Source organism: Crocodylus porosus, unplaced genomic scaffold, assembly GCF_001723895.1.
Source record: "Crocodylus porosus isolate Cpor-Errol unplaced genomic scaffold, CroPor_comp1, whole genome shotgun sequence".
NCBI classification, from domain to species: Eukaryota; Metazoa; Chordata; order Crocodylia; family Crocodylidae; genus Crocodylus; species Crocodylus porosus.
In genome coordinates, this window is record NW_017728925.1 from 10,021,417 (window position 1) to 10,046,203 (window position 24,787).

At 46.4% G+C, this 24,787-nt stretch overlaps 1 protein-coding gene across 16 annotated transcripts in view; it reads right to left on the minus strand.

The window, feature by feature from the left end:
* DNM1 (dynamin 1) overlaps nucleotides 1–24,388 on the minus strand; it is a 102,087-nt gene extending 77,699 nt beyond the window's left edge. For 12 of the 16 annotated variants that reach the window (XR_002102175.1, XR_002102174.1, XR_002102173.1 and 9 more), the window contains exon 1: nucleotides 23,961–24,387. Coding sequence is in view for 12 of the 16 variants with exons in the window: in XM_019540713.1 (XP_019396258.1) it covers nucleotides 23,961–24,121 (161 nt within the window). In the remaining 4 variants the exon portion in view is untranslated. Of the gene's footprint in view, nucleotides 1–23,960 lie in introns of all 16 variants that reach the window. The other 4 variants (XM_019540716.1, XM_019540718.1, XM_019540711.1 and 1 more) reach the window with 1 other exon arrangement.
* Between the last annotated feature and the right edge of the window lie 399 nt (nucleotides 24,389–24,787).

A 24,787-nucleotide genomic window follows, 5' to 3' on the forward strand; every position in this document is an offset into this window, starting at 1 on the left:
TGCACAGTACCTACAGCCCATTAATGATGTGCCCTGTAAGAAGGTGCCTTTTAGTGCTGATACCAAGAGAGTACAAAAGGAATGACAAGCCTTGAAGAGAAGAGCCACATACTCAGGCTGAGCCCCTAGTTCCTGCTAGAAGCAGATTGATTTGCTGATCTAATTTTGTGCAAATTCAGCTGTGCTAAGCAAAGGCTTGGTGACTCTAACATCAGGATTAAGTGTCACGGTAACTGATACAACTTCTGCAATAGCTCTGCCTGTGTTCTTCTGACCCTGCCACTGGATTCAAGTACTCTCTAAAGGAACAGCACCGAAGTGAATGCAGCAGAGTGCTGAACCAATAGTACAGGTCCCTTTTTTCAGAGGATCTATTGCATCAGAAAGCCTCATTGAAAAAGAGGGACCTGGCAGAGATGCATGTTTCTTTTCTAATAACAATGGAAAGTATTTCATAGTGTATAGGCCCTGCCTACATTTAGAAGCTCATTATTTTTATATGGATGCAGAGGTCTCTCGAGGCTTCTGAAGATAACTATTCTGAGACCAGTACGTACTACCCAGTTCCAAGTTTGCCACGGGGCTGAGAAATCCTGTCTGTAATGGAGAGAAAGTGGCCTCCAGGAAGTATTTTGGCCTTTATTAAAATGCACCCTGTTTCTGACCCTCACTGTAAGGAAAGCGACTAGCATCCCATAAGGAAGATGAGCTGGAATTCTCTTGTTTCAGTATTTTGAAGTGTCAATGTTAAACAGTTTCTCTGGGAAATGTGGTTCATCAGAGATAACAGTCGTCACTTCTGGCAAGAAGTGGTAGGAAACAGAACAGTGTATATGCTAGCTAAGAAGAGATCTAGGAGGTAGGCTGTCCTGGGAAGTATGAGCAAGTGAACCTGCTTCCTTGGACTTCGTTGCAACTCTTCTGCTCTGCTGCGATTTAGGGGACATTTGTAAAGAAGAGTATCCAAATCCTCTGGTGAGGCCGCAACTATATTTTGCTGTTCTCTCTGTAGGGTAGGTTGAAATAAAAACAACTCCCCCAACAGAGGCCTCTTTTTCTGGGACCAACATTCAGACATGGGTTTTCTTTTTGTTTGGCTGTTTGGCCTGTGACATGAGATCACAGAAACACCTTCTCCACCAGAGAGGATCTCAGTGTTCCCGAGCTGCGTATTCTGCACAGCAAACGCCCAACTTTCAATGAACTGTTTGCACAAGAAGATCACGGACTACTGGGCAGCGCACAGGATGGGCAAGCAGGACTCCTGGATTCTGCTCCCTGTTCTGTTTTGGATTTGCTTTGCGGCCTTTGAAAATACTCTAAAACAATTATATTCTCTGCAGCTAAACCTAATCCTGTATCTTCTTTTATCCAAGAATATAAAATTGTGTTTATAGTGGTAGCTTTATTGCCACCCTAATTTTATCGAGGAGAAACTGAGGTAGAGAAATGTTAACTACCTTGACTAGAATCACCCTGCAAGTTGCTGGCAGTTAAGAGCAGAACATGTCTCACCATTTACATTCTCCGACCACGACAAAATCACAATGTCTTTGATAATATCTCCCATTCTCCTGGAGAATTTGTGAGGCATAATGACTTTTGAGATGAAAATTACTTCAATATTTGGGTCAGCTCATAGTCTCCAATACAGCAGCACTGCATCATATGGGTGCGATGCTTTCAAGTTTTGAGATGCTTGGATTAAACACGCTAAAGAAGGGCAAAGAATCAGTTAAATGACCCAAGCTGAAGTTTATAAAACAGATAAATATGCTTGGGAAGACAGAACTGACACGCTGCTCCCTCTGGTCAGTTTGCTGCTATTGTCTTTTCTCATTTACCACCTGCAGATAAAGGCAATACCCAGGAAACAGATATCCCTGATCTGTATTATATATAAAACAACAGCACGAATCTTGTGATACTGAAGCTATTTGGAGTCTGACAGATCATATGAAGAACAGAGGTGTCCATTATTGTTGTTGTTTGGTGTTGCTAATAGGGCCTACCAGCAATAATGATAAACCAGGACCCCATTGTGCTAGGTGCTGTATAGACACAGAAGAAAAACCTTCCTTAACCTGAAGAGTTCACGATTTTAATATCTGATCCAGATATGCCAGGGCTTTCACGCACAGAACTACCTGGGGTACAGGTGGCTGAGCCATGCGACTGATCATCTACCACCTATAGACATCACAACATGGAAATCTGATCGAGAATGCTCCATTTTAACTCAGTTTAAGAGAGTAACAAGAAGCCCAGTCCAACCTAGCAATATTGATTCCTTAAACCTCTGATTTTTCTGATACTTAGATTGAGTGGCAGCAGATGTTTCTCATTAATACAGAGCATCATTTATTAACAGCTCGAAGAGTTTCATAATCTCTACTCTATTCCCATAATGCAAGGATTCTAAAAAGCAGCGTTGCTCTCTGGCAAGGGTCTGCAAAATGCAGAGGGTGACACATGGGACGTAGCTAAGCCATAGAATTGTAATTCTGTACAGCACAGTTTTAGCACTCGGGGTTATTCAGCACTGAAGCAACTTACCTAAGGAAGTGGGCGATTTGGCAGTATTTGACAGCTATGCACCAGGACCAGATATCTTTCAAAAACAGGCACTCTGGCTGAGCCAGGAGCAAAGGGCTTCACTCAGCAATTCCTGAATGAAGTGCTCTAGCCGAGGTTTGCTGCTCACCTGCCTCTGCTGTTGAACCAAGTTTCTGCTACTTGTTGCTGCCCCGTGCTTGCCTCTGCCACACAGGTCTTCTTTCATTTCTTCCCATGCTCTCCCTCTGCTCATCCTGCTCTGCCCTTATTTCTACTCTTCCATCCCCCTTTTGCCCACCTCCTCTCTGCTGCTTCATTTCCTGCCCTCCCGCTTTTGCCCATGTGGTGCCTTGTCCTCTGGGTCACCAGCGTGCCCATCCTTCTTCAGTTCTTTGGATGATGTGTCCATTGGGCCCCTCAGCTGGTGTGCCCTGCCAACCTACACCAGTGTCACCAGCCAGCCTACACAGGGCAGGCAAGCGTTTGTTCCTCTACCTAGGGCAGGGGCAGGCAATTATTTCGGGACGAGGGCCGCTTACTGAGTTTTGGGAAGCCATTGAGGGCCACATGACAGACAGCCAGGGGCAGATAAATATCCATTTTCTTAATTTTTGGGGGGATCCACAGGCCAGCTAGAATGGCCTGGCAAGCTGCATCCGGCCCCCGGGCCAGATTTTGCCCAGCTGCAACCTTGGGTAAGCAGGCTGGGAAGTTAGTTGGGGACAATTTTTCTCCTTTTGTTTCTTTCCTTCGCTCTCACCCTACACCTTCTTGTATGCATCTCCATAGGAAGAGATCCCTTTCCTAGCTCCATCCTTCACCTTTTAAGCCCCTCCATCGGAAGGCCCGTAAACCCTCACCTCTCTCACAGGTGTATTATGAGCCAGAGCATCCCACTTGCTCTACTGGTTGTTACCTTTGTCCTTCCACATCCCTGCCCCCGATGTTCATCCTCTCCTCACCATGATTTGTCTCATCTTAGGGACCCTTATTCACATGGGACTTCCTAAGTCATGAGAAGTCATATTCAATTTCAATGAGTGTCATCATTATGCTTCAAGAAGTTCAGGTCAGTGGCCACGTCTCATTTGTCTGAGAGCTCCATGCACTGCCATGCTCTGAATTAATCTTGTCTTGTGGTGAATGGAGGGCAAATCCATAAGTGCTTATTATAAACACCACTTCTTATGTGTGGAATATGGTACTGGCCCCACAACTGGAGACAATAGATCTTTATCTCTGTTTAAAAGTACCGCATATTCTGTGACACTGGTAACATTATTATATACAATGATTCATTATTTCAGAATACAATTGTGCAAATAGACATTCAAAATCGTCAGAGACCATAATTCATGAATGTCAGAATATACACGGGACAGTGCAAACAAAATGAGACACAGTGAGACTTTCCACTGCCTTGCACCTTGAGTCCCATTTACAGCAGTACAGAGTAGGGGGTAAAACACTATTGTTCAGATATGGGCATTGCTGTGTGGAGTGGTTCTGGCAGCCTGACAGCCAGAGCCCACAGGCACTCATTCTCCCAAGAACACTCTGCACCAGGGACAGCAGAGCTGGCACAGACATATTACACCTGGTTTGTTCCTCTTCTGACACGGGGAATTCCTTCTTAGGCACCTGGTCCAATTATAGCTGCTTTGCACTGCTGCAATGGTGCTAGAGTAGGACAGGTCAGACTGACTGACTTCTACCCATGCACCAAAGCCTCAGAGAGTCTTATGTGCAGGATTCACCCCCTAAAGGGCGAGAAGAAGTCTATTAATTCAGAGACGAGCCACTGCATTTGCACCTTTTTGCTCCTTCCTGTAATGGCCTTTTTGTTTCTGTTCCAGTCCTCTGCCTGCTTGGCATGCCAGTAATGCCAGGTCAACCCTTTACTAACATGTCTTTATTCCTAAATAGCATGGGTTTGCTTTAAGAGAGCTGACTTCAGATCACTCTCTGCATAAAACCCTAGTGAGAATAAGGCACTGTTGCCTTTAACCTCTGTCGGGTACACCACAGTAAACTCTACCTGTGCTTTGTCTCCACTAGTGAGAAAACTAAAAAGCGCATAGCTTTTTGCTGTGAAAACCTAGCCCCAGACCCATCTCCAAAATTGACCTTCTCCCAAATTTTATGCTTCCTTCCTCTTCCCACTGTTGCAGTGAGCAGGATATTTGTGTTTTAGCGTTCTTCTTTTCTCATGCCTCTCTCTCTGTGGGCCCCCCACATAAATCATGAATATTTCATCTTCAAAAAGTGCACCTATCAAACCAAGGTAAATACAGACCCAAAAACACTCCCATCTTATTACAAATGCATAAATGTGCAGCTTCAAAAGTGGAAGTAATAACTACATCTGCATTCCACATTGCTTTGCTGATGTGATAGAAAGCTCTGCAAACTTGGTCTCTTCAAAGCTACTCCAGGTCTGCAGTGGTTATTTGCCAGCCTACATGATGCGAGTTGGTGACCACAGTCCAGTTCCAGTCACCAAATGTCCACAGAACAAAATTCACCTCTACAACTGGCCTACATAATACCTCTGCTGGCAGCCCCTGCGGAGAGCCCAAACGCAACACTGGCTGGGAAGGATAGATGCAGAGAGGCACTCTGCTCTGCCTTCTGGGGTTCTCAGGCTGTCATCTTCTACCCAAACTAGTTCAACACGAATGTCCGAGTTATTGTCCTGTACCACAACAGTCCAGCTCCTTACGCTGGCTGGGTGGCCTGTACCTGATCCGCTTCGACTCACGAAACATGAAGGCAGTTACACCTTACTATAGATTGTCTACATGGCATCTTTACTTAGCAATTTCTTCCTCCCAACTTTCATTCTAGCCTGATCAGACACCAAAGTCAACCACAATGATTTGTTTAAGGGAAGCACAGGCTATGAGGGGGCAGACCAGCAGAGAGAAGGGTGTGCCCCAGCAATAAGCCTAAGCATAATACAAAAAATAATAATAATCACGTGACTACGTAGTAGCAGCATTCCCTCAACACTCGGTGTCTCAGCCGCAGTGGCCGAGTTCAGAACGCAGCCTGCGCGGTGGCTTTAGAGAGACAGAACGATCCTAGCAAAAGGCAAACCGCACGGAGAGATTTTGCATGAACATATTTGTGTAGGAGCTGCTCACCCTCCTCTCCAGCTCTGCACCTCCCACCTTGTCTCTTCCCAACGTACTAAATCCTGCTCCTCTCAACTGAGGTTTATCTCCAGCTGCGCAGACCAGCTCCCAAGAGCCTTTGCAGTCATTTCCTCTCTTTATCACCCTCTCTCTTTCCACCTCTCCTTTGTGTCTCACTGTCTCTTTCCTGTCTGTACCTCTGCTAAAGTTTCCCAAACTACTGGGATCAGGAGCCAAGCTTTCTAGTACTAATGCTGGTATAAATGCCTTGGCTTGATTTTCTTCCCTTACATTAATTTTACACTGGTCTAACTCCTTTGGCTTCAGCGGATCACTCCTGATTCTCATCCACGGCATGAAGAATCAGACCCGTTGGGCTAGATTCATAGTTGCTCTATAGACCCTCTGCACCAAACAGATCGGTGCAGGACTGATGGCAATTCCCCATGCTCTATCCCCTCTGGGCCATCTTCTCCGCAACCTCGTAGTGCAGGAGATATTTCAGGGCAGCCCAAAGGGAAGACAGTAGTCCCAGTCACTCAGTACCCCCTGCAGCCACCACACTTGTTAATCTGCATAAGGAGTTGAACTGACACAGGAATGAATTTGCCCTGTGGATTATATGGAAATGAATCACATTGCTGTAAATCTTGAGTAATTCTACTGAAGCCAGTAACTCAGTGGCTTTGTAGCAATATAGCTGCCAGCACAAGCTGGCCCTAGTCTCAAGGTGCTTTCCCCCCCACCCTTTTTATTTTTTTTTGTAGGCCTGGGAAGAACGCAGAGATGCTGCAGTCATTCCCCTGTATTCCACTGGCACATCCCTGTATAGCGCTAAACCTTAGTAGTCCAGCTACTAAGGGACTCACAGCAGGAGGTAGGGAGTGCTGACAGGAGGCTGCCATTCTGTCCCTAACTGGCCCCGCGCAACTACGTATGTGCTACAGTCCCCATGCACAACGGGGCAAGAGAAAGACACCATGAAGGGAATCTCTCTGCTCCGAGTGATTCAAGTTAGATCCCACAAGTGTGCTGGGGGCAGCATTAGTGGGCAGGATGTGGCGAGTGCTGGGATACATTCTCTTCAGCTTTTCTTTTTTGTAGTTCCATGAGAAAAATGAATGGCTAATCACTGAAAATAAGAGGAAAGCAGCATGCAAAGGCAGCAAGTCAGGCTGTTGTGGCTGGCTGCGGAGATTACAAAAGAACCAGGGAGGAAAAACAAGAATAGTGACAAAGAACAACAGAGGGGAGGGGGTGTAAATCCATCAAACCCTTGAGAAACACCATGTTGATGAGAACAGACACCCAGCCTAGCCTCAGGGCCAAGAGGCAAAACCCCAAGCCATTAACACAAGGCAGAGAGAAGGCAGGGTAGAGGTGCACCTTATAGACTAGCCAGGGAGGTGATTTTCTAGCTGCTTGCTCTAGTCAGAGGGGCTGGTCTCTCTATCATTGCTTTAACCTGGGTCTCCAGGCAGTGCCATTAGTCTTTCTTCACACCCCACTTTCTCCTGCTAATTAGAAACAGACCTTCCCACTTCTGGGCGGTCTCCGTCCTGAACGGACAAGCATCCTGCGAAGATGCAAGAGAGGAGCTACCATCAGCCAAAAGAATCTGTGCTCTACGGAGAACCTTGGACCACCTGCACTAGACCCTCCTACAGGACCCTTGGCACACTCCATGGGACCTGCAGGTCACAGCCCCCACATGTTAGAAAGCCTGGGGGTGGATTAGGAAACTCAAGAAAGCCACAACAATAGTTAATGGGTTCTCTCTCCGCCTTTTTGTTTCTGGCCTCTTACTAGGTGCTCATGTGCACGGTTTTTATCTGTTCTCCGCAACCAGGAGAGCTAGAAACTGTCTTTTTAAGTCAAATCCAAGATTCTCACCTAATCATAGGACTTCAGTGGCTGGGGCATTATGAAAAGTAACAAACAGCATGCCATCTCACAGGGCTTGATTATAACCCTGGGATCATGTTTGATTCCCAGCGCTGGCTGGCAGAGGATCCGGTGCCCAGTCCCAGCTCTGCTCACCACTTTAGTCATCCTCCTAATTGAGGGATTGCAGGCCAGAGCAGGATATGCTATCCCAGCTGCCTGCATGCTAACTCAGGCCTTCCCTCCAGATAGTGACAAGCACAGAATTAACCCTGTTAACCACTAAGTGCCACTCGGGGCTGTGATACTGGAAACCATAGTGCATGACCACAGTGCTGTACGAGATCTCCACTGGGGGAAGCTTGAGACAGGAACAGATTGATCCCCAGTGCAATCATCTTTAGCAATGGGCTGGGGGTACTTTCCTATCAAAACAGCAGCCTGGGAAGGGATCACCCGCCTTCCTTCCATTAGAGTGTAGCAACCAAACCAATCCAGGAGCCAGAACCAGGCCGGGGAGGAGAAGTGGGGGCAGCAATTTCCTTCTTACTTCCCTGTAACATGGTGGAAAGCAGCAGTTGCCATGGAAACAGGTCATTTTTTGCTGCTTGTGCATTACTTGCACCCTGTGCAGCTGCCATCAGGCCCAAGGTGCTGTCCGACTCTGAAGCAGCAGCCATGGCTCCATGGCTGAGCGTCCAGAGTTTGTTTTAGGCGGGCTCCAGACACACACAATTCATTGTCCCTACTGACTATATCAATCTCAGCCGAGCTCCCTGCTGCGACAGATGGGATTAACCATGAGTATCCTCCCCCCTTCCTCTGTTCTCAGGGTTGGATTTACCCACAGGATCCCTCTGCTACTTTACTGCAGATGGGTTAGCCCTGAAAAAGGGCAATGTAAAGTACAGGTAGGAAAGAGCACACCCATAAGGATTGCTTCCACCCACTGGCCATCTGCATGTGTCCTGATTACCTTCCTCTGCATTTTACAGATGAGGGCTGAAGAGACATTTCCCTATTTAAAGCCTCTGCATTATTTCTGATGAGGGCAGCGTACAGAATGGTACAGCCTACAAAGCAGTGCTTAATCCCCAAAAGTCACTGCCTATTATAGCATATGGCACATTGACGGTAGGCTGCAGCACTGGGGGAGCCTTTGGAGAATAAGGACTGCAGTGCTGTTGTTGTTCAGCTCCCTTGGATCTGCAAGGTGACAGTAGATGGTGCCCTGGTTCTAGTTAGTTGCCTGGGCACGTTTGAGGTAAAGGGCATACGGCACACTACTAACTTCAGGGTGCTATAAAACCCAATGCACGCAGGGTGGCGCAGGCAGTGTGAATTTCATGGTAATGGAGAATGTAATGCCCACTGTGAAGGAGGAATACTGGGCCTCCCAGCAAGTGGGGGACGCAGGGCTGGCTCTATGCAGGGACTCTGGATGCCTCAGGGTAATGACACCGGGGCTGCCAAGATGACAAGTGCAGTTCTGGTGCTTGGCAGGGGCTTCTCAAACTGCAGAAAACCCTGACCTAGCAGATGCATATGTTCCACTCCATGAAAAGACAAAACGGACCCTGCCAGTCTGCAGCGATGCCAATTTCTCACCTGCTTAGCAGAAACAAAAATGATAAAGGCGTGTGTTTCTTGCTGAATATTTCTGAGCAATGAGATGCGTGTGTGCGTGCGTGTGGACACAACCCCTGCCCTCCTTTCTGCTTAGAAACGCCACTCCGCTTGCATCTCATTCCACTGTCTGCTTTAATTTTCTGCAAGATGTCCTTCCTAGAACACACCTGCAGCTTTCCAAAAGCCTCCTTCCAGTAGGAGGACACTATCAAGCCCCAGATACACCCTGGGGCATCAAATGACTGCAAACCAAGTGACAAGAGTGAGATGAGCCAACCTTCAGAGACACAGGACTCAGGTTCTTTGCCCACCCCCTCCTGACACTGATCCTGACTGCTAACAACGCTGCAGGAGCACTTGCTCCAAGCAGACCCCACAGAACCAAGGGGAACTGGAACCGACCTGCTGCTAAAGGTAGCTTTGCCATGGCAGAGGGTGGCCCTGCAGCCCTCCCAGCATCACCTGTGCAGTGCACCAAAATAACAGGAACAACCAGTTACTCTGAAAACTACAACCACCGCAATGCAGTGCTAAGACTGAAGTTGGCATCAGCCTAATGCTTTGTTCCATGTCCTAACCTGACTCTGAAATAAAGACAGAGTCCAGATACACAAGACACTACACCACTGGTTCTCAGCTAGGGTGCCACAGCAACCAAGGGTACCTAGAGATCCTTTCTGTGTTAGCACAGTTTGGTGGGCACACAATTCACAAGATAAATCCAGATTTCAAATAGGAATTCATAACATTAAAACCATTCTGACCTGTTGTGGTCTTCCCAAGTGCTTTGCAACAGAAGAATTGTTCTATTATTTTCCTGTGGTCAAAAAAACAGCAAGTGAAAACTAAGAGAGGACATTTTCCTGAGGGGCCCTGAGTCTATCCAGGGGGACCTAGAGCCTAAAAATGTTGAAGACCACCAAACTAAACGAAAGGGCACTCTGAAATAACAGAAGACTCTCCCATGGCCATATGCATCATCAGGCTGCGCAGAGGTGAGCCTCTGGAGATAACAGATAAATGGCAGCTACCTTTGGTATAGGCACTTTGGTTAAAGACATTAGGGGTTCCAGAGCTCCAGTGTTTACTGAGACGAGACTAAAGGAAACCCAGATGTAGTTCAGGGGCTATTCCATCACTGCAACCTCTTGTCTGGTACATCCTGTGATCACAGATGGCAGCGTGGAGAGAGCACTGAGGGTTGAGGCATTCCTTCCAGGGGTGGATGGTTTGCTACATAATGGAAGACGGCAGGATGGATTACATATGCACTATCACAGGCTGGACAGAACTGTTATAAATAGGCAGCTTCTCCAGTGTCTGTGTTTTCATTGGCACAGGCATACAGAGGTGAAAGGTGTTGTGGATGGTAAGGTAGATCCCCAGGGTTATACGCATTATTACAGATTGTGCAGATGTGACAGAGGTGCTGTAGGGTGAGGGAGGTTCTCCACAATGCCTGCATTTTGCAAAGGGCTCAAAGACATTAAGAGGGTATTGCATGCTTGGAGGAAGATGCAGGAGTGAGGCCAGGCTCTATACTAGACATTGCACCTCTGCAGTTTCAGATATAATTAGGATCATGCTGCCTGAGAAACACGTCACATCAGGGACTCTGCTCTCCTGGCCCCTGAGAAACAGCCGCTCAGGCACTAACACTTCCAGTCCGCTTAGAACCGCAGGCATTATGCAGAGCTTAAAAATAGGACAGTCCCGTCTCCAGCTTCAGAAAACTGCAGGAAGGAGCAACACTCACAGGAGTGACAGGCCAGAGGGATGTTTTCAGCCTGGAAAAAGACAACGCTTCTGGGTCCAGACCAAGACCCATTTTGAATGAACGGAGGGGAGTCTTCTCTTCCCTAACTCCAGATGATACTTCAAGGGCAAAGCTGGAGCCCATCAGAAAAGTTGCATGCTAGTAGCTCTGACTTGGACAAGCAGGTAGCAGACAAACCCTGGATTTCCCTTCTCCTCACTCTCGTCCCTTAGCTCTAAGTAACCAGACATGTTCACGTAACCATTTCCTTGCCCTGACTCTCCCTTCTCAAACCCTTTGTTACAAGTGTCCTCTGACTTGGCTGTGCTTCCACTTCCAGGTGCCTAGTTCAAGACCTGAATGTGTCCGAAATGAGGCTTCTTCAGTCTGAGGCACTCGCAAGCAGTTGCCCTAAGAAAATGAAAGCCAAAGAAGATTAATCCAGGGGATCCCTCCTCCTCTGACGAATATTCACAGCATCAGCGAGTCAACATCAGGTAAGCACGTGCACACATACACCCTCTTTGAATAATCCCTAGAAGCAAAAATACCAGATCACGCAAAATCCAAGTAATATAGCCTAGAGCAGGGCTAGCTCACCTTTCCCAGCTGCAGGCCAAAATGACCTATCACGGGTTACAGGCAGGTAGGTACTAGGACTCAGCTGCTGCAGTCACCTGCCTCCATGGCAGTGTGGGAAGTGTGCCTACAGCCAAGGCTCCCAACTGCTGAATTCAAGCAAATCCCCCCCCATCCATGGGCCAGATCCAATGGCTCCACAGGCCCGCAAGCTGTAAACTGCTGATCTCTGGTCTAGAGGAAGGAAAAATCCTACTAGGATCTCTTCTGACATCCATAAGGAGGTAACCTGGGTTTTGGCGTTGAGACGGCATCAACAGCTCTGCAGTGACATATGTCCTGTACCACTCCAGAGATCCACGGTGCCCGTTCTCCATTTCAGCATGTCCCACTCCCCTTCCTTCCTTCTGGCAACAACCCCACTGCGACAGTTCTCTCAAGGCTCCCACTATGCCCAGGCAATTCCCAGCTATACATAGGAACATTTCTATTAAAAGTAAAAGCACAATCAGCTTAAGAAATAGCCAGAGATTATCAAAGAGATCACAGCAGCCAGAGAGGCAACCTTACATGTGTATATATGAGAATCAGAGGGCCTGTCCCCCACCTCACATACACCGGTGTAACTCAGGAGTATTTCCAAGCAAATCACTGGAGCTATATCAGTATAAATATACATGCAGCTGAGTTCAGAATAAGGCCCATGAAAGACAGATCTATTAAAACATCAAGAGCATTGTTCTGCCAATGTAGAATTGTTCTCTTTTAGAGAGAGCAGGGGAAATGAAAAGAACAACTGCTTCTTTACCATTATAAAGCCCTCTGCTTGGTGTGGATGGGGACAAGGCTTAGTTCAGAATGCTTTTCTTGTGAATTTACATTCCCAAAATTTAGGGCTAAATTCTGAAGAGTATATTCAGCCTTTACATAGGCAAAACCGGTCACCCAGAGTAATGATGGGATAAGGGCTTCAACATTTTGCTTTTATGGTCTTCCCTCCTCCTAAATGTTAAATATCAGCATGACGCCCCCCTCCCCACCCCGACCTCCCCCACCCCCCAAACTTAAGGAAGGCAGAATAGTAGCCTTTCTAGCGCTCTCATGAACAGATTAGCTTGGCTGTAAAAAAACAAAAATGTTTGCAGATGTTGAGAAGTGAATACTCAGCGTCTCTGTGGATTTCTGCCTGTTGATGTTTAGAGAAAATGTCTTTTCATACAGCTAAGGCAGAAAGTCTGCTCTGAAACGTGACTTCAGTTCAATTTATAGTTTATGTAATGCTTCAGCAAAACTGCCTGGTCCTTTGGCTAAGAGCCATGGTAGAATCAGCTTAGTATCCGTTATGTCCTTTTTCCAGAGGAACCATATCCTGCCCACACACCCCTGTGATCCTGTATCAAAGGTTCAGTTTTATTGGTATAAAATGATTGCACAGGAATAATTAACAGGACCCTGGCCATTCCTCCTGCACACGTTCAGCAGCAGTACCCACAAAGCCATTAAGCCTTCTCTGTTCATCACAAGCAAATTATGACTGAGCCCCATAAGAAATGGGAAAGCAGGAGTTAAAGGAAGTTAGTGCTGGGGATTATTTAGAACAGCAATTTTCACCCCAGAGACCCGAGTTCAATTTCTGTCTAAGTCACATATGGAAAGGAGTTGGGTTTATCCCAAGTCTTATCCTGCAAAATGCAATGCTTGTCGTGATGGTCAAATGATGATTTTAAAGTCAACCTCATTATGTTGGGCCATGACACATGATTTCTGAATGCTTGCAATTAGCAGTGCTGCTGTTACAACACATTTGTGGCTCTCTGTTTCATGGTGCCGGAGCAGCTGGTGGGGAGCATCACATCTTCAAGCTTTCTTGGGCAATCCTGTAAGTTAGAAACTTGACTTTTTAAATATGAATCCTGAGATTCATTCCCACAAACCTGATTCCTGCATCTGGGGTTTTAAGGAAAAGAACCAAATCATAAGAGTAGCAATAAAACCACAAAAGTCAATAACGCTGTTCCTGGTCAGCAGGAAGTTGCATTGAGAGAGCTAGCACATCTGATTGCACTGTGCCTCAGTAGGTTGAAATTCATCTACTCTTATTCCTGGGTGTAGCAAGGGTTTCCAAACCCAGAACCTTAGGAGATCTTGGGTGCATCTACACATGCATATTAATGCAATGCAATAAACTCCAGTGCTTATTGCATCAGAGCTTATTGCTCCTGGGCACCATGTTTACATGTGTGCCTGGGATCACATGTTGAACTGGGCTGGAGCAGCCCCAGCTTGCAGGGGGCCCCGGGAGTAAGCCTCCCAGCCTGGGGCTGCTCCAAAGTGGCTCAGTGGGCTGCAGAGGGGCCGGGTGGGGAATGAGGATGCTCCAATGCAGGACTCACCAGAAGGTATCTCCCATACTGAAGAATGCTCATGCCCCAGCCAACCCCATTAGCATCTACATGTGTGCTGCTGCAGAATAATAATAACAACAATAAAAAAAAGACAACTCTGCAGGAGGATAGTACAAGTACTACCCTGCTGCAGAGTTTATTAGTTTACTCCAGCCTAATAGCCCTGCACGTGTGGACATTGAGACATTTACTGCGGAATCAGTTAGTCCACTCTTCCGTAGACCTCTTGTGTAGATGTGCGCCTTGTGTAGCATCTCTTCAGGGTCTCCTTAGGTAAGAGGAGGTCTTGATCAAGTAATGTTAAGTGCTAGACAAGGAGCCAAAACAAGCCTGACACCCCTGGATGGTGGGGCCCTCGGCATGTCACGTAACTTCTGTGCCTCAGTTTTTGCATCTCCATAATGGGGATTAAGACAATTACTTCTTTATGTCATCACTCATTATCTAGGAATAAATATTTGGAAAATCCTTTGAAGGTTACAAGTGCTATATAGTAGTACAGTGGATAACTAAGCATTCTGGAGATCTTGACTATAGAGCATTTAAGTCAAATCCTTAACGTGATTTTAAGGTCACTGTGCGGTTATTTTAACATGTTCCAAGAGGATGAGCAAATAAGTAATATGCCCGAGTGTTATCTCCAGCCATACTTCACCACTACTCCAGGATTTGTAGTTAATAAGCTATGAGTAAAAATACCAGTTGTGACTAACTAGAATCCATTTTAAAATGCAAAATAAGGAACATGCAAATTAGTGCATCAATAACAGTGATGGCCACATTAGAAATGCCATAGACAAGATTAAAAAGACTGAAGGAGAGAGACAGAGAGGTATTTGGAGCCATCAGAAGCAGGGCCTCTCTCTCACACACACACCCACTACTCCAGTGACTCTAAATGCAATGACATACTGGGTTGGTCTGCCACAGCAGTTCACTTCCCTATGCATAAAGCCACATAACCAACAAGCAAGGAGGGGCTTTTTATTTAGGTACAGTATTGAGGCCTCTGCTTTCCTCACCACATCAATTTAATGAGATCCGTGCCAGAAGATGCTCTTCCAACATGGTCTTGACTAATGCTTCTCTTTCACGATTATCAAATGTTTCGGCATCATCTGTCAGGTCATTTGGCTAAGCACTGGATATACAGAGAGAAAAACCTAAACAATCTCTGCCCTAAACAGCTTACAATCTGTACACTTTTCTGCATTTCTCTGTGTGGCTCTGTATAAGAAAAGATTTAAAAAAATGCGAAAGCCAAACATGAGTCGCCTGGTAGTCTGCTTCTTGCTATGTCATAACAGATACAGATCCATCAAATCCAGTTTCCAAACTCTGACAATGGCCAATGCTTGATACTCACTTGATAATACACCTAATTGCATAGTATTGTCCTGGGGGTGGGGGAAATTTCTTCTGACACCAGCTGGTGAATGTGAATTGCATGGATGGCTCTAGCCTCCTGGCAAGTCACTTCAGTAACTAAGAATGCAGCTCCTTCATGCGAAAGCGTTGTAAGATGCATATCATTGCATTAGTCCTGCAGAGGTTGGGTTTATCTATTTAATAATGGAAAAATCTGTTTTCTTTTCACTGCCAACACTTCTTTAATACCATCTGTTTCATGTACTCAAAGTACTTCCATTAGTAGGTTAAGTCTCTGTATGGTATAACAGAGTATTGCATCGCACCTATGAAATAAATAGTGGTATTCTTCCCTTCTGCAGATTGGAAGGAAAGTGCAGAGAAATTAAGTCACACAAGAAATCAACAGCAGAGCCAAGAATAGAAACTGGGCCTCCAGCTATCCAGGCCTGTACTCTCACCACGGGACCCCGCTTCCCATCTCCTTAATTAGAGGTGGCATCCCCCTCAGTCTGAGCTCTTCTGCAAACTGGGATGCGTAAATACAGCTTGGAGATCTGAGGGGATGCTGTTGAACTATGAGGCTAAATCTTGTCCCGTCACGAAGACTACATTTCCCAATGTGCCCCATAAACAAACTAGAGTTTGCTTCAGTCTTACAGATCTGGTTATAGATCTGCCCCCCGCCCCCCGGTCAGTCGTGCTGTGCCTCACATCACTATGCTGTGAGTCTGAAAGCAAAGGAAAGGAAAGGATTACATCCAGAGATATTTTAAAACATTCTGTTCAACCCAGGTCTCCTCATGGCAGAGGATTTATTGTGCATGCTGGCAAGTTATTTTTAATCTTGGGGGAGAGGCAACCCCAAAAGAAGCTCATTTTGCAGCAGGCATCAACCCAGTAATGTCACCTATACCCCATTTAGCCACTCCAGGTGGTTTTGCCACCTAAGTGCACTGATTGGAAAAGCCTAGCATTAGCTCATTTGGGTGGAGCACATGTGGGTTTGGCTCTTGTCTACAAATAAATTCCCTGCTTAATGCACTATAGCAAATTTTACCCCTGCAGCTAAAACAGTGAGAGCCAGATGTTCTTTGATTCATGAACTTGCGTGTGCTAAATTGGTGGTTTCTTCTGTTTGCTCTCCCCAGGGTTGATCTGGCAAGACACAGAGCATCCTCTACTCCAAAAAGCCCCCCTGACATCTATAGACAAGACTGAGCCTTCAGTCAATGCAAGTGTGGCGGGTGAGGATCAATTAGGATCCAGGTAAGAGAGGGGTTAAGGTTTTTAATCTTCTTTTACTATCTATTTGATAACAACTTTTTTTAGAAGGGGCCATTGATTTGGCAGGTCTCATTTTTAAAGGCCCAACCTGATACACCCAGTGATCCCCCCCTGCACTCTGATAGAGCTCCGACTACTCCGTCCTTCTGAAAAACTGAGATCTAAAGGTGTCGCAGGGTGGGTCTTAAGATCAGCAGCACTTCAAATTAGCAGCCACTTAACACTTTCCCTTCTTATCACAGTCATTTATTCCTAATTATGCAAGACACAATGAATACTTAAATGCTTTTTCTTTTGTTTTGGGGTTTGTTTGTTTTTTTAAAGAAAATCTAATGTTTAGTGCAGAGGGCTGGTACACAGCAGTTCTCACTTCCATCCTGGTCCAGGTTCGCTTGCCAATTGCATAGGAACTCTGTGCCTTAGTTTACCATATAGACAGATGCATGAAAACGCACCTCTCACAGCAGAGTATTGAGAGACTGAATTAATGCTTGAAGGGCTATGAGATCCTCGGGTGAACTACAGAAGTGCAAGTCTGATGTTGTGTCCACACTAGGAAAAATAAAAAAGTTGTCTTTTAACAACATGTTAGCTCACATGCTGTACCTAACAAGTGGTAAAAATCCCAGTAACAAGACACTTGTACTTTTCTTGCGTGTCAGCAGAGCAATCCAACCTCTAGGGTTTATCTCAACAGGTTAACATTACAACTGTCTCGTTTTCACTGGATGTCCTCCCCCCGCCGTGTTTGTGAACATGTGGTAAGAGCACACCTTTATTCCTAGTAAAGCTAAAGAAGGTGATGATTATTTCAAGCAATGATTATTTTACAGTGTGGGTACATGCCAAAAGCATTTAGCTGAAAAAAATATATATATAAGGAGCCTGCAGGTAAGGGACCTCTGGCAAACAGTGAGTTACTGCAGGAAGCAGAGAGGATATCCAGTATACACATTTATTTGGGGCCTGATTCTGCATCTTCTTCACCTGGAGAGTCAAAAAACCATGAGCAAGTGTTGCTTCTTGAATATACAAGTTTTCAGAGATACTTTTCTTTTTTCTTTCTCCCCTTTATGCTTTGGCTCAAAGCTGTGTCCCCTAATGTTTTTCTTCCCACTGGCTGATGCCAAGAGCCACGTACAGTTCTCAAGTTCTTTTTTGTTGCTGTCTTATGGCATGCCATATAGATGGACTCTAGCGCTGCATTGTACTTTGGTGGTTTGTGAAAAATGTACATTCTTCTTGTCAGGTTAATAAAAAACAGCAGAGTCTTACTGGGACCCTTACAATTGTGCATATCTACAGCCACGTTAAAGAAAAGTTATAACACAGATCATAGTATGTAAATTGATTTAACTGGCAGATATGAACACGGGACTGGGAACCAGGGGTTTGAATCCCAGGCTCCCACAGTATTTTATCCTCTGTGGTCCTAGACTAGCCATTTCACCTACCTAAACCTTAGCTTTCTAGCCATCAGACTGGAGTGGGATCATTCACTTACCTCGCAGATGTGCATGCATTACAAAATGGCTTAATATGTACGGTCAGAATCTTATAAACACTAAAGTCTCTTTACAGCACACTGGATACCTAAAGTTAAAGTTGGCCTGAATCATACTGACATCTGCACATAGTTTAACTGAAAATCTGGCCTTCCCAGTCTGATCCAAGTACTCAGCAGCTCTCACTACAGTGAGCAGACACAGGAAAACCTACCAAGTGAGAGTTTCCAAGCTTCCTAGCTGTTCTGGATATCTGAGCCATAGTGTTTGCCTACGAAGTGATACTGGAAGTCTCAGCACCTTACCATCTAAGTAGAAAAGCACCAGCAGTGACATTACAGCAGCGAGAGAAGTTTAGGTTAGATATTAGGAAAAACTCTCTTATGAGGAAGATAGTAAAGCACTAGAACAGGTTATCCAGAGAGGCTGTGGACTCTCCATCTTTGGAGGTTTTAAAGACGCAGGTAGTTACCACCTTTGCTAGGATGATATAATTGGGGATGGTCCTGTTTCAAGCAGAGGGTTGGACTACATGACTTCCCCAAGGTCCTGTCCTATCCACATTTTCTAGGATTACCCTGTGATATACAGGCAGGCCAGCAAATGCTGCTGAGAGAGCCATTATTTTTTACACAGTGTGCAAAAATGATAGGTCTGGCCAGCCGCTGGACTCCGTTTCCCAGCAGTCCCAACTCTTGGCTCCTCCACAGAGACCAGCCAGGAGTGTGGGCACATGACAACAAGGGGTTTGTTGAAGGGGCATGCAGGCAGCAGACTGCAGCTCTGCCCTGGCCCTGTTCCCTGTGGGGCTCTTGCTGGTCTCTACAGAGTTCCCAGGGAGTGCAGGGGCCTGACCGTGCAGGGGCATGACAGTGTGGGGCCAGGCAGGGGTGGAAGCCTGGTTCTGCAGCCCCATACCGTCACACCCCTACGTTCCTGGGGTTTCCATGAAGACCAGCCAGAAGCTGGGGCTGCCGGGAAACAGAGTCTGCTGTGGACCCAATGCAGCCCATGGGCCAGATTTTTCCCACCCCTGGTCTCTGCTTATAAGTATTGGCTTTTCTGGGAGAGTGTCTGGGAAACGCTTCATGTGACAAGCTGGTAGAGCCCTTCCTATTATGTTGCCTCATTATGTTTCATGTCTTCACCTTTAAGAGGTAGGCAAGGATTTATTTCTGTATTACAGGTGGGGAAAATAAGGGACAGAGCTACTAAATTACTCCCCCAACCCCAACGTCATTAAAGTATCAGGACCAGAGTAAAATCCAAGAGCTCCCGAGTCCCAGCCATGTGTAAAGTCTGCGCATCCAACAAAAGAAAGAGGTGCTTGTTGGATGTGCATGGGACATGGTGGCAAAGTAGGGAAGGTATTCTCACCAAGTCTCACTCTAGGTTCATGCCTCTAGGGTTGACACATCTGTCAATAGGTATCCTATCTGGAGTACAGAGACAAAGACAGTCAGATCTCATGCTAGCCAAATGGCTCCCTGGTGTCCTGTTGGCTATGAATGCTGGTATGCCTTTACCACACTAGCCCCGTGGGCTGCCAAACTTGGGTGGACCTTCGATGGCATGCACTAGCTTGATCTATTGGTCATGGGTGAAAATGCATCCAAAAATGAAGCGGCACTGGTCTTAGCAAGTGCTGGCAACCTGTATATACATACACAGGCCCTGAACTCCAGTTGCTAGCATACTCTAAAGCCCATGCAGCTATGCCTTCACTGCCAGCTCCATTAAAGTAGCCTAGAAACTCGTTCTCAAACCAAATTAACATGTGCCCCACTTCGTGAACTCAACCCAGCCATTTCATTGATGCTGGTGGTGTTTATAAGGCCAAATGAAGTAGCAAAGTGATCTCAGGTGTAAAAAACAGGAGAGGGCAATGCCATGAGGTGTGTGCTACATTGAGGACATCAAGAGTAGCCAGTGTTCAAGAATGATCAAGGCTAAGCTTTCTTTAAGCCCAGAGGCTCAAGGTAAAACTGTCTAGGTATAGAAGTGTCAGCCACCCATCTTCCTTTAGTCTAGTCCCAGAGCTTACACCCTTAGGAAATTTTACCACTGTCATCTGGTGTCACAATTACCATGCTGATTCCTCTGCATGAAAAGCACATGTAGCAGCCACACTGACATCTGTTATTGTAAATACAAGCTCTGTATTGTTGGGTAATCTCTTAACAATAGAATAAGTGATAATGGAAGGGTAATTAGCAATGTCCAGTCAATCATTACAGTCAGGAGAAGAAACTCTTGTCTGATAACTAAATGGTAAATGAAATAACCTTTATTGCCCTCAGAGCAATTCCTCTACTTTGGCAAATCCAGAAAACACTGAATCTTGATGCCAGAGGGAGAAGCTGGATTGGGAGTCTGAGAGCCTGAGGTTTTTTCCGCTATGGATCGGGTCTGACGCTGGTGCAGCCAGCCCTACTCTGCCATACTGGTGTGCCTTAGCCTTGATTTGAAGGAAACATCTCTGAAGATAAGATATGGCTGAGGTGTGCCTCAGATTTTGTGCTGAGGCAGCTCCCACCATGCAGGGGTTTGACTTTTTATGGAGGTACCTATCCACCACGAAATTGGCTTTTTACCACCTAGCAGCTGTGTGTTTAGTGCATAGTATAAAATGAGTATGGTGAACCTGGGCCTGTCTCACTTCTAGCCTCCCCTCAAGTAAAGCTGGTGAGAGGGGCCATAACCATGTTTAAAGCAGTGTGTGGACCCACTATACTTTCAAACCATTTCAGTTTGCCTGTGTGCACAGAAGAAAAAAAATTATGCTAAGGAACTGTATTTAAGGCAAGACACTGATGAGGAAAAAAAACCCTGGGCTCTTTGCCATGTTTTTTTTTGTTTTGTTTTGTTTTGGGGGTTTTTAAATCCACCCAGGTAAAAGACAAATTTTATTAGGAGTTAGTCATGGACAAATATGGCTGGGGGGAGGGTGTTTCTATAGTGAGTACAGGGACTTCGGTTATGAGAGGTTTCATACCCATTACCAAGCCCCTAAGTCACCAAGCCACTGAATGGCATCAAGCAGGAGACAACAGCTCCCTTTGATTCATTTTCTATTTTCTCTCCAATTATTCCCATGAATGGTTTGTTTTCATTTTGTCCCATCAGTTCCTGGTTGCAGACCCTTTTGTCATCCAATTATTCTAAAAGCCATGGCACCTTAATGTGCTACCATGGAGACAACTGATAGGACACAGCATGGTCACAAGTACTCCTAGGGTAGAGATCATCAGAAAATGTTGGAAAACAGAAATCCGTTCATTACCCTCCATCAGGCAACTACACTCTCCAGTTCTCAACTGAAAATAGTGGAGTTACACCAAGGATGGCAGTGTCCCCTTATACTTGCAAAAATCTGAAAGAAAGGTATTACATTCCCGGATACGCTGAGCGTCCCTTAGAAGAGCCCTTTCCTGGCTCAGTGGTCATGCATTATAAATTACGCCATTGCAGCAGTGCCTTCAGACAAGACTCGATAGATTTGACCGTCAGCTGTTAGGGGCCATGGAAGCAGACAACCCAATAGGTTAACTAGGGTTTTATTCAGCAGTGGTTCTGGTGATCTTATTCCCTTCTCAATTAGCTTTATCAGAGTATTAAGTTTTTGGGGGCAGGGATCCTTTATTGTGTTTTTACAGCCTCCTAACACAATGGATTCCAGGTCAACGACTGTGGCTCTAAGGTACGGCAGGAATAAAATTAGTAGCAGTATTAGTGTAAGAGCTGACGTTTTAGGGGAGTCTTTTCCTTGCTGTGATGCCCACAGGCACACGAACAATCAGTGTGGGATCATCAGTACGTTTCAGATAGGTCCCTTATAATCACCAAGTGAAAATCCCAAGCTGTTCTTTTACATGTGCCTATAAGATATTTTGCATGAAACACTACTCTGATCCCCATGTTTTCATTTCCCCGGGAGCAGCAGTTATGCCTTCTCTTAAATAAGCTGTGCTGCCTACAAACAGTCTTACTTCTGAGGGCTGCCCGAGTCCAAGTCCCTATGATGGGGTCTGTTTAGGTACCAAAGATGGAGCTATTTCTACTCATTACAGGCTCTCTTGATGATACGAAAGCTTTACAAGTCTTTAGCCTCTGCACTGTGATATCTGTCAACAAGTGTGGGGAAGAGAGAGCAGCAAAAGGGGAAGAAATGGGAGACTGTCAAATTTGGGGCAGGAGGGGTGTGGGGTGAGGTCTAAAACACAGCACTATCATAGCAGTCTTCTTAGGAAAGTTCCAAACAACCTGCATCATGGTCACAGAGGAAGGTAGTTCCCGATAGGCAAGAATGATCACAATAGCTACAATAGCTTAACCAGGCTACAGACAAGCTCAGGAAGATCTCCAGGTGTTGTGTTTGTCTTCTCTGGTCACCTGCTATTTGTTGAATTTGCTGATGATTTAATATGAATGGTACATGAACGGAAAGCATCAATCTTCTTGTCACAAAATGGTAGTCCCTAGAGCTTATAGGGGAACAAACAGCCCAATCCTTTCTGCATCTTCTTCATCAACTCCCGACATGGCATCCACCATGGAGGACAGAAACAGATACTGGGGTGGGGGTGGGGGAAGGTTAGGATCAAATTAAACTTAAATGACACTGTTGTTTTGCCTCTTAACAACTACCTCCATCTTTAGAGGGCTGCATAGCTTTGGGGGCAAGTCTTGCATCCAGCCAGACACAATCAGGAGCAGAGGACAAGCTGTGTTAGCCTAGCCTTCCTAGCACACATTTCACCTTGTGGGATTCCTCAGGGTGAAACTTGTAACAAATAAGACATCTAGTCATGAAGGATGTGCTCAGATGACAGCAGGGAAAGGTTATCTTGGTATCAAATGGGTTTTGCAGACAGCTCTGTATTTGCATGCGCAGTATTCACTGATCAGCCCTTTCCAGAATCACCATAGATGATTCAACACCAATAACGATGCCGAAGCTGTATCATTTCTGGCACAGGTTTGAGGGTCCCCAAGGTGTGATAAAATAGGAGAATGCACAGATTGTGGCTGTTTTCCTCAGACATTTCTACCTCCTGAGATTACATAACGGAGGGAGCCTTTGTTTGTGCTTTGCTGCATCTCTACGAGTGTGTATTGAATGTACAGACCAATCTATGTTATTCCTTCTCTCCTTGAAGCAGTGCCCTCCCTCCCCTACTCGTCAGCCTCCCCCTCTGTGTCCAGCAGCAATTGTCCTCTGACAACAGTGTGAAGAGGGGCGGACATCCTTCTATCCCAGCTCTTTCTTCTTCCCATGAATCCTGCCTCCCTGTCTTTAGATCCCAAAAATAAATAAGTGATTTAGGATTTAAACCATTTAATCCCCTGCGCTGTGGACAACAGTCAGCTCCATGCCTTCTCCACTCCCTCTCCACCTTCAGTCAAATGGCTTCTTTTGTGCATTAGTCACTCCAGAGAAGGATCTGTGGGAACCTCTTTCACCTCCCCCTTCTCCAAACCCTATGAGAGCCTACCCAGCAATATGAGGCCCAGCATTGATCCATTGCCAATCAGATCTAACCAGTTTAGAGCTTGACACTTACACGCACCCATACACATTTATATGCTTCAGAGAGAGACCCCTGAGCTACTGACGGCGACAGTGTCACCGCTTGTGGATTTCTGCATTATACTCTGCACTGCAATCCTAGCTGTAGAGTGTGTGCATGCAGCAGGAACTGGGCTCCTTCTGCACAAACCCCGAGTCAACGGGAGCAAGATCAGCCCTCCTCCCCCTGCCTGCATATTGAGTAATGCCTTGCACAAGATGCAGACGCATCAGGATCCAGCACCAGAACGACCCCTAAAATCATACGTGTCTTTGCAATCTTACCTTCCCACAAAATTCTCCAGCACGGAGCTCTTGCCAGCGCTTTGCCCCCCAACCACAGCAATCTGGGGCAGGTCCAAGTTGGCATTCTGGCCGATGGCTGCAAAGGCATCCTGGAGCTTGTTCACCAGGGGGATGAGGTCTTCCATCCCGCGGTTCCCCATGCTTGCAGCTCTGCCTGGCTCTCACCTTCTAGACTTGCAATGCAACCGCCTCCTTCTCCCCCGCTTGCTTTGCAAAGGATCTACTGGGGGGGGACCGACCCCCGAGCCCGCATGGGGGGCTGTCCCCACCCACCCTTCGGCGGCCAGTGGGGCTCGCTCGCCCGCCGCCTCCACCGACCTAGCCCAGGTCCCTGGATCTCTGCGACCACAGCACCGCTCCCGACTGCCAGCTCGAGCCCCGCTACCCGCCGCGCTCCTGCCTGGCTTTAAAGCGCAGCGACCGAGAGCAGCCGCCAGGGGGCGTCCTGATGCCTCCGGTGTGCCCAGAGCTTCATGGGACTTGTAGTTTCTCTCCCGTGTCCGTGGGCGGCCAAAGCGGGCTATGCAGCAAGCGTAAAATAAGAGGGATGTATCCAGTGTCTCAGCAAGCAAAAGCCTCACCAGTGGAGTTAAAAGGCGAAATTCAAATCCAGCCCTACAAGCTGAGATGCGACACATCTTCATGATCGCTGATCTCTTGCATGATCAGGAATACCTCGTAGTAGAGGAAGTAGGAATAAGTCTTGTCTTTGAACCTGGAGAAGCACAAAATGATCAGTGCCCTGACTGCACGCTGACTGTGAAGCCATCCCTTCCAACATGTGAAGTACTGTCTCTGTAAATAAT